This window comes from Olea europaea, chromosome 17 (genome assembly GCF_002742605.1).
Source record: "Olea europaea var. sylvestris chromosome 17, O_europaea_v1, whole genome shotgun sequence".
Taxonomy (NCBI): Eukaryota; Viridiplantae; Streptophyta; class Magnoliopsida; order Lamiales; family Oleaceae; genus Olea; species Olea europaea.
In genome coordinates, this window is record NC_036253.1 from 14,129,811 (window position 1) to 14,138,999 (window position 9,189).

Here is a 9,189-nt window from a genome sequence, read left to right on the forward strand (position 1 = left end):
GAGTTCTCAGTTTATTAAATTCAGGGCACCATTTGATGGACAATTGACAGGATCTAGGACATTATTTGATGGACAATTAGCGGAAGCAAACGGTAACAGATTTTCTGATAGCTTTTCTCCTCAAGGACTCTACTCTGGAGAATTCTCTGCTGATATTCCTCATTCATGTCCCCTTCATGTTGGTGTCATAGATGAAGACAAATCTAGCATGGAAACACATAACCAGGTTACTTTTCAGCCTATGAACTTGGATGCTTGTACAAGTGTGTGTCCGGGTAAGATGGCTGTCACGCCCATACCATCTGAAGCAAAATGTTCAAAAGTGAAAGAAAAATCAATTAGACATTCATTTTCAGACTCAGTCGAGGATTCCAGGAGAACAGATGGGGACATAGCTGAACAGCCAGCTGTGAAAGGAAGACATTCCTCTCCTAATCGCCGATTCAGCTTCAGCTTTGGGAGGAGGATCGGTAGGAGCTTTAGTTTCAAGGAGAGCTCTGAGGCTTCACAATTGAGTTCTACATATACTGCTACCGAGTCATGCTCGGTGAGGCGTGAGGTTTTATCTGGTGGTACAGATAAATGTGATAGAGACAAGTCAAATGCTAGTGGCAGAGGGAGGTCCAGCCCTTTACGGAGATTACTAGACCCATGGCTAAAGTACAAAGGAGCTCACTCTTCTGAGACTGTTCGTTCACCAGATGGAAGCTCACAGTCTATGATGCAAGCGACTGTCTGTGGACCTGTTCGAGATAGGAAAGCTGAGACTTCAACTTTGCAGGCCTTTTTGCAGCTTACGTTGAAGAACGGACTTCCATTTTTCAAACTTGTGGTTGAAAACAGCAGCGATGTGCTAGCTGCAGTTATCGAGGGTTTGCCATCATCTCGAAAGAGTGATTACAGCATAATTTATGCATTCTACTCAGGCCAAGAGATTAGAAAAAAGAGTGTGAACTGGATAAATCAGCGGTCTAAAAGTAAAAGTTGCAGCCTTGGCTATAATATGATAGGTCAGATGAAGATTTCAAGCTCCTGTCTTCAGGGAATAAATATGAAGGGCTCTATTAGATGTGTCTTAAGAGAATGTGTATTGTATAGTGTTGATCCGGGGCAGGTGGATAACCAAACCCAGGAATATTTGCTGAACAGGGAGATTGCAGCCATTGTTGTTAAGAACTCAATTGAGAAGCTTAATAATGTGAATTTAAGTGACAGTAGCAGACAGCGTATGAAGAGTGAATTTACACATTGTTCATCAGGGGTTAGTTATGACCCCGAAGATGATGGAAACTCTAATAGCACAGTAGTCATTCTTCCTAGTGGTTGTCATGGCATACCAATCAAAGGTGCGCCTTCATCGTTAATAAACCGATGGGAATCTGGTGGATCGTGTGATTGTGGAGGGTGGGATGTCGGTTGCAAGCTTCGAATTCTTACCAACCGTAAGAAAAACAGCAAAATTCTTGAAGCATCCATGCCCAGCTCTGCAATTGATCATGTGAAACTTTATCTCCAGGTACTGTTTTTTAACTTCAGTATGTACTAGTTTACCTCTTTTTTACTGAAACTTCAAAATATAAATTTATTTTATCGATGCTTCTTAACAGAACGGAGCACGAGAGAGCAAGTCCGTGTTCAGCTTGAAACCGTTATGCCACTTATTATCAACTTGCCTCGAATAATTTGAGCCAGAGGCTACTCAATGATTAAATGCTTTTAGATGGTAATTATCACTACCATAACCATGGGTTTCGTCATTGCTCAAATTATCTTGTTTTTTATGGGTAAACAGTTTGAATGGGCTGGACACAGCTGGTTTTGTTACCCATGTGACCTCTTTTTTGTGTGTATTTTTGTTGATACTTTAGGATAGCGAACTCGGTCCCATGTTTGATCATCTTATATTGCAAGGATAAGAGATTTATAACCCACTCGTGTGACTATGAGAGTGTGACTTGACAAATTTTTAGCATAAAATTCCATGGTGGCCAAAAAATTAAGGTTTGTTCTAGTACAAGTGAGATAGGGATGCATCAATGTTTTGAAAACTGAACTAATTGGATAGGTTTGATAAGTTGAAATGGACTCGAAATCAAATCCGGTTATAACTAAAATTGGTATATCTTAAACACTTGAGATGAAACTCGGCAAGTGTCAAGTAAGTCCAAATTGATTGAATCGTTCGGATTGTCCAGTTGTATTATTTTGAGAAAGGGGAAAAAATTGTTATTGAAATTGAATCTGGATACACGTCAAGCTATGTAATTATTTGCCTTGAGTATAACTTGAATCGAACCTCTTAATAATTGACATTTTACATTTTTCTATCAATTTTAAAACATTGGTATGAATTATGATAATTATGGAATGCTTGTTAACGAGGACCTTTGCCTTGTGCTTGTGCTTGTGCATGTTCATGCTATCCTCTTTGTAAAGGGGCGTCTTGCCGGCATACAATGACTTGGCCTACTTGCCTTTGTGAAGTGTTAATCATTATGTGTTGAGGCTTTGGCTCCAATTTTTGCGAATAAGTATCAATGGGGACCGTTTGTGATTAAAAATCCATTTTCATCATCACTTTACAAAATGTTCTCTCAGCTTAAGATTTTTTTTTGTAAAGAACATAATTAATTTTCAATGGTGCGCGAATGTTACTTATGTGTTCCTAGTCGACTAAATGCTGTGAGAATTAGCCAATTAGGAATTGTGCGTAAATCTTTCAAAACTCTAGTTGGTAATTCGAATATACCAAAGGTTTAGCGCCAAATAATTTTTCGAAAGTGATGAGAGATTGCCCCTAAATTGAGGAGTGTCAAATGAGACAAAAGGAACATACCGCACTCCTCGAACTATCCCTACACCTTAGAACCCAACAACTCAACAAGCTCGAATTAAATGCTTAAATGAATATATACAAAGAATAAAGTTCGTTTATTTATCTCATACGTGTCACGAACTCTTTTCGTACATGAAAAACTATCTAAATTTGCTCGAATTATGATATTAATAGGTTTATTGCTTCTGACATAACTTTTAAAAGAAATGTTCATATCGTGAAATTCAATCATACGGATTCTGAACTTTGACGACGTCTAACTAGCAACTGTGACTTTCCAGGAAAAAAATACGACAAAAAACAAGAGCAAAAATTTGTTGTTAGTCCTCTTCATTTTTGGTAGTATACGAAGACTTGCCAAAAGTCTTGAAACTGTTTTAAATATTGTCATTAATGGGAATCGATCAGATATTGAGTGGAAAAGATAAAGTGTTCACTGTTCACAACTTCACATCAAGAGTTATCTTGTTGTTCAATAATAAACAAAAATTTATTACAGTTTACACGTGAGAGAGAATTTGAAGATAGAAATATATAAATAAATTTATGTTTTTGCGCGTGAATCTATAGCAATAAGATTTGGAAAAATTTTAAATGGATATGCAACTGAGAATTGGTCTTCCTCGCTTTAAAATAAGGAAACATGTAAATAAAATATTTTGAAAGAGTCCTAAAATTAACTGTTTATTAATTTAGAAAATTTATGGACTTACAACACAACCACTGAAGTTGATTCAACGTTTCTTATCCTTATCTGCCGGCTATACACATTAAATTATGACAAAATAAACTTGTGATAAATAGAAATAAAAGATCAAGTAATATGAAAAACGTATAGATCTTATATTGAATTTTTAAAAGATAAAATTTTAGAATTTATATATTTCAATAGATGAATTTTTAATTTAGAATCTATTTTAACTTTTAAATGTATTGGCTTTTTACTTCCAAAAAAAAAAAAAAGTTTTCTTTTACTTTTCGAGCCTTCAGTGACTCGTCAATTGAACCAATGACCCACAGATTGAATTAGTAACCCGCTAATCCGATGCTCTGACTGGATCAATGGTCAAGCTTGGTCCAATAACTATGATTTTATGAAATTAGATATTTTGTCCAGCTTGACTATGTTACTAAAAGTTTGCAAGTGTTACGACAACTTGGACAATTATGTCACTAATACTAAAATGTGCAATTATATTGAGACAACAGATTAAGGACCAAATGATAATTTTTCATCTAAATGAGATGGAGAGAGTGGCGGGGTACCAAAGAAGAATGATGAGGAAGTTGAAAGGCAGCATAAAGCCGAAAGCTTAAACCGGAAAAACTGGAAAGATTTGATTTTTTATTATTTTATTATTTTTTATTTTATTTTTATAACATATGCAGGCAGCACACGCATGTATTACTGTTTATTAATATGAAAATCATACCATACACCACACACATTAAACTCATTCTCGCATATATAATGCATGCTCTTGTCTTGAAATATGAAAACCAAAATCCCACTCCTTCACTTTAATGCAATGCCTCAGTTTTGATCAACTTTCATTTCTACACTTGTTTTGTTGAGAGTGTTCTTTAATTGCTTTACTTTCTTTGTGTTGTGTTGCCATTAAAATGGGTGCAAGTTGCTCCAAATTTTCATTCTGCTGGTGGCACTCTAACCTCAAGCCCTCTGCTCTTCAGTCCTCTGATCTGGGTAGGGACATTTAAGTATCATGTTATATTTGGAGAGATTTTTGTATCATTAACTTAAATTATTGGGTTTTGTGTAAATTGGTTACAGAAAATGCGGAGAAAAATGAATTGCCATGCTTCAGAGAGTTCAGCTGGGAGGAGCTGAAATCTGCTACAAATGATTTTTCTTCTGAAAACATTGTTTCAGAGCATGGAGAGAAGGCTCCCAATGTAGTTTACAAAGGATTGCTTGAAAATTATCAGTTGATTGCTGTTAAGCGCTTCAATAAGTCCGCTTGGCCTGATTCTCGCCAATTCCTTGTTAGTATTTACTCTTTTCTATTAATCAGGAGATCAACATCAGTTTCTTAGTTTGAATTTGAGTTTTTATGTTACTTTTTTTGGTGTGTTATTATAGGAGGAGGCTAAGGCAGTGGGTAACCTGAGAAGTGAGCGACTGGCAAATCTGATAGGATGTTGCTATGAGGAAGAGGAGAGATTGCTGGTGGCAGAGTTTATGCCTAACGAAACTCTAGCAAAACATTTATTTCATTGTGAGTTTTGTACATATCACTATTACCGTTTTACTGCATTTTACATTGCATCTCGATCATGGATATTTTCCAAATAAACCATACTGTATAGGTAGTGGTCCTAGTGGAAATTCATGTGCTTACTTTGTTTACTTTCTTATTGCATTCTTTCTTTAGAAAGGGATTAAGGCTTAATCCCTAAAACAAAATAATGGCAAAATTTCATCTTGTATACATATGTATTGATTCTGAGACCTGATTTGCATTTGTGATGTGTTCTTGGAGATACGAAAACTTGTCGTGCTTTCTAGGCCAAATTGATTTTGTATGGATAGTGTTCTAATATATTTTAGTGGTTGTATTGGTATAGGGGAGAAGCAGCCCATGAAATGGGCAATGAGGTTGAGGGTGGCTTTGTATTTAGCACAAGCTCTGGAGTACTGCAGTAGCCGAGGACGGGCATTGTACCATGATCTTAATGCTTACAGAGTCTTGTTTGATAAGGTGAAATGTGCTCTATATAAGTTTGCATTTTCCTTCCAAAACTGAATGTTTTGTGGTCTTATGTTCATTTACTGGTCTACAGGATGGGAATCCTCGGCTCTCTTGCTTTGGCCTGATGAAGAATAGTCGAGATGGCAAAAGTTACAGTACAAACTTAGCTTTCACTCCTCCAGAGTACTTGAGAACTGGTATATAATTGTGTTTTCTCTATGATCTCGTAATATTGCCATATGTAGCTCCCAATACACGCGATGTTGGATATCGAGGTTAAGAAGGTGCTTGAAAAATTGCACATGTAATTTGCATACATGTGCTATCTCGCCAATTAGTGTTCTTCTTGAACTACTGTATTAAGTTATGCAATAAACTACTTGTACAAATATGAAACGATATTATCTATGCAGTTATTTAAGTTTAACTTTTGGTAATTTGTCTCCAATTTTTGGCAGGAAGAGTGACTCCAGAAAGTGTAGTTTACAGCTTTGGAACTATGCTGCTAGATCTTCTAAGTGGCAAGCATATACCCCCAAGCCATGTAAGTTCGCAATTCATTAAAAAGACTGATTTGTTTAAGAAATAACTACCGAATCCCTGAAATTTACCCCGCTGCTAGCATGTGCTTCTTTTTCAATTCTTTGTGTTAATTCACTAAACGTTAACTGTTATCACTCTAACAGCCCGCTATGATAACCTTAGAAATGAACTAAAATCTTACACTGAAACTCTTTCTGGGATAAAAATATTTAAAGTTTAAGCCTTTTGCGTTCACTCAATGATGAACTACATCATATTTGAACTTGGTGTTGCTTTTGTTCTTACAATACTATTGTTCTCAACTGACAAAAATTGGTTTGTGCAACTTAAAATTTATCTTGCATCTTCTGGTTTTTGCTGATGAGAGATACAATCTGTCCACTCGACACTATTAAAAGTTTTCTTCTCATTACATTATGTTTATTAATAATTTGTAAGTCTGCTTGGTTAACCTTAATTTATATTAGTTCGTTCCACAAATGAATTGTTCTGTTAGTCTTTGGGAGGATCTAAATTCGAGCTGTGCCTCTCGGTCTCTTTCAGGCACTCGATCTTATTCGCGGCAAAAATTTTCCGATGCTCGTGGATTCTTGTCTGGAGGGTCATTTTTCAAATGATGACGGAACTGAGTTGGTGCGATTAGCTACCCGTTGTTTGCAATATGAAGCACGAGACAGGCCAAATGCTAAGATTCTTGTCACTTCTCTTGTGTCTATTCAGAAAGAAACTGAGGTATGAATAAATCATGGACATCACTCTCTTGAAGCTCTAGTGCCTGCAAATTATGGAGAAATTAATGAATAGCATCCTCCCTAATGAGGTTTTATAATGTGGGTCGGAGAATAAGTATTTTTCTTATTGATGCGACGATCAGGTTCCATCTCATGTTTTACTGGGCATTTCACATGGAAATGCCAACTTGACGCCACAATTATTGTTGACGCCCATGGGTGAAGCATGCCAGAGAATGGATCTTACTGCCATACATGAATTTCTTGAAAATGCTGGGTACAAGGATGACGAAGGAATTGAAAATGAGGTATGCATCTTCCTCTTCTAGATCCATGGCAATCTCAGGAACCCTTTTTCTGATCTTACAAAGTTATTTTTCAGCCTTATTTTTCCATGCCTTTCTGAGGCTACTCCTGGAACACGTCTGGTGGAGATGGAGTAGGCCTATCCTATAGGATAAATGATTAATATTAGGGGTTCGAATCTCTGTGCGGGACAACCATAAAAAGATGAGAGTAAAGTTTTCCTCTCGAGTAGGAAATCCATGATCAGAAGAGCGGACCAAGAGCTAGGGGACGGGCTGTATCATTTTGAAGCTTCAGAGGATGTCCATTTATGGAAGATATTTCCACCTACAGAATTAAAAATTTATTGGCCTTTAGCTAGAATTTAGGGTGTGTTCTGAGCAGATATTATTTGTATCAGTTCTCAAAAGTGTGAGATAATTCTCAAGTTCCTGCTTCTACTTTGCTCAGTGGTAAACTCAAAGTTTCATCAACAATCAAGTTTTTGAATTATATCTTCTTGCAGCTATCTTTTCAAATGTGGACAAATCAGATGCAGGAGACCTTGAATTACAAGAAGCAAGGGGATGCTGCTTTTCTAGCCAAGGATTTCATAACTGCGATTGATCGCTACACACAGGTCTGTCCTCTATCTACATTTCCCATTAGTAACCTGTTACCTGTCCATTCGAGTCAATCCGCGATTGGTAAAAGATAAGTGTATAGTATAATAAAGTCATGTTCCAATACTTTGTTCAATCATGCTACATTGACCACCTTCTTGACAGATATATTGACATAATGCCACGTGTCATTCTATCATTGGACTATTTTAAACTCAATAATCATTTCCATCCACCTACTCACCTGTCAAAGAGGATGTCAAAAGTCCTTTGGCAAAGTAGATTAATTCTACTTCATTTCATTCGAAGAACTTTTACGTGATTGTAGAAAAGGGTCTAACGATTGTTGTTTTTTGTGTAGTTCATCGATGGTGGGACTATGGTATCGCCGACTGTCTATGCTCGTCGCTGCTTATCTTATTTGATGAGCGAGATGCCTAATGAAGCTCTAGCAGATGCTATGCAAGCACTGGTGGTAACATCGGATTGGCCTACTGCTTTTTACCTTCAAGCAGCTTCCCTCTCTGCTCTTGGGATGGAAAATGATGCCCAGCAATCACTCAATGAAGCCACAAACTTGGAAGCTAATAGTAACAAAGATTCATAATCTGATATATTATGTGTTTAGCCTTTTCTGAACTTCCCATGTCAATCATCAAAGGATTATTTATAACTGATTGTCATTTTTCACCTTATTCTTCATCTCTCTCTGTGTTTTATTTCTTGTTTTCTCCATCCAGATCTCTTCCAAGTGCATAAAATTTGTCACGAGGAATAATTTTTTTTTTGGGCACTATACAAAACATGCAAAGCTTTGTGATGGTAAAAGCAGTGTAATAAGAGAAACCAGGCCAATGCACACTTCACTAGAATTGAGGTGTAAGGTCTGCACTACCCTCCTTTTAGGTGTTTCTCGTGGATGATCCATACAATTTTCATTTTTTTTTCATATATATATATATATATATATTAAGTTGAACCGTGTGGGGCTGCAGTCTGGTTGTACTGCAGGCCCTGGAAATGGTGTAGAGACAAGCGTTCCCACAACACGACATATGCCATGTTAGTCCAGTCTTTAAGAGCTTAGTCCAGCACATTTTGGCACACTACTTTGAAGTAATTGATGTCCCACCTTATGAACCATTGTTATATCATTTGCCTTTAGCAAAAGATACAGACTGTAACCATTAAAGTGTGCCTAATATAAAATTGAAATCTCAAAAAGTTCCAGGAAAAAAAATGTAAAAATCCTGCAACAATCTTCTTTCCCGTTTCTCTGAATCAGTTTTCTATCTAGAAAATGGATTATAAGGACGTGGAAGGATTTATAGCAGCAGAATTCATTAAGAACAAGTGGAAAACCCATAAATTCAAAAAGTAACATAGAGAAATGTCACAGCTAACCAATGAATATGCATATTGCATATTAGTCGTAATTTTTTTTTTTTTTTTTTTTTTTT

At 36.5% G+C, this 9,189-nt stretch overlaps 2 protein-coding genes across 3 annotated transcripts in view; both read left to right on the forward strand.

Moving 5' to 3' along the window:
• The window catches only part of LOC111365656, a 2,197-nt gene extending 281 nt beyond the window's left edge, over nucleotides 1–1,916 (forward strand). The window contains exons 2-3 of the mRNA XM_022986196.1: nucleotides 25–1,516; nucleotides 1,869–1,916. Of these exons, the coding sequence (XP_022841964.1) occupies nucleotides 25–1,516; nucleotides 1,869–1,916 (1,540 nt within the window). The remainder of the gene's footprint in view (nucleotides 1–24; nucleotides 1,517–1,868) is intronic.
• Nucleotides 1,917–4,161: 2,245 nt separating this feature from the next.
• On the forward strand, nucleotides 4,162–8,433 carry LOC111365231 (probable serine/threonine-protein kinase BSK3). 2 transcript variants are annotated; one of them, XM_022985645.1, is made up of 10 exons: nucleotides 4,180–4,541; nucleotides 4,629–4,840; nucleotides 4,938–5,073; nucleotides 5,423–5,556; nucleotides 5,639–5,744; nucleotides 6,006–6,091; nucleotides 6,634–6,822; nucleotides 6,965–7,129; nucleotides 7,633–7,746; nucleotides 8,091–8,433. In XM_022985645.1, the coding sequence occupies exons 1-10, from the start codon at nucleotides 4,460–4,462 to the stop codon at nucleotides 8,334–8,336; spliced, it is 1,470 nt and encodes a 489-aa protein (XP_022841413.1). In that variant the 5' UTR covers nucleotides 4,180–4,459; the 3' UTR covers nucleotides 8,337–8,433. The 2 variants fall into 2 exon arrangements, with proteins under 2 accessions (XP_022841414.1, XP_022841413.1); XM_022985646.1 differs by lacking the exons at nucleotides 7,633–7,746; nucleotides 8,091–8,433 and adding an exon at nucleotides 7,204–7,535 and having other exon boundaries at nucleotides 4,162–4,541.
• Nucleotides 8,434–9,189: the final 756 nt, after the last annotated feature.

Coding starts and splice junctions, on each gene's coding strand:
- LOC111365231 (XM_022985645.1), top strand. CDS start 4,460: ATGGGTGCAAGTTGCTCCAAATTTTCATTCTGCTGGTGGCACTCTAAC. Junction 4,841..4,937: donor CTGATTCTCGCCAATTCCTT/GTTAGTATTTAC, acceptor GTGTTATTATAG/GAGGAGGCTAAGGCAGTGGG. Junction 5,745..6,005: donor TCCAGAGTACTTGAGAACTG/GTATATAATTGT, acceptor AATTTTTGGCAG/GAAGAGTGACTCCAGAAAGT.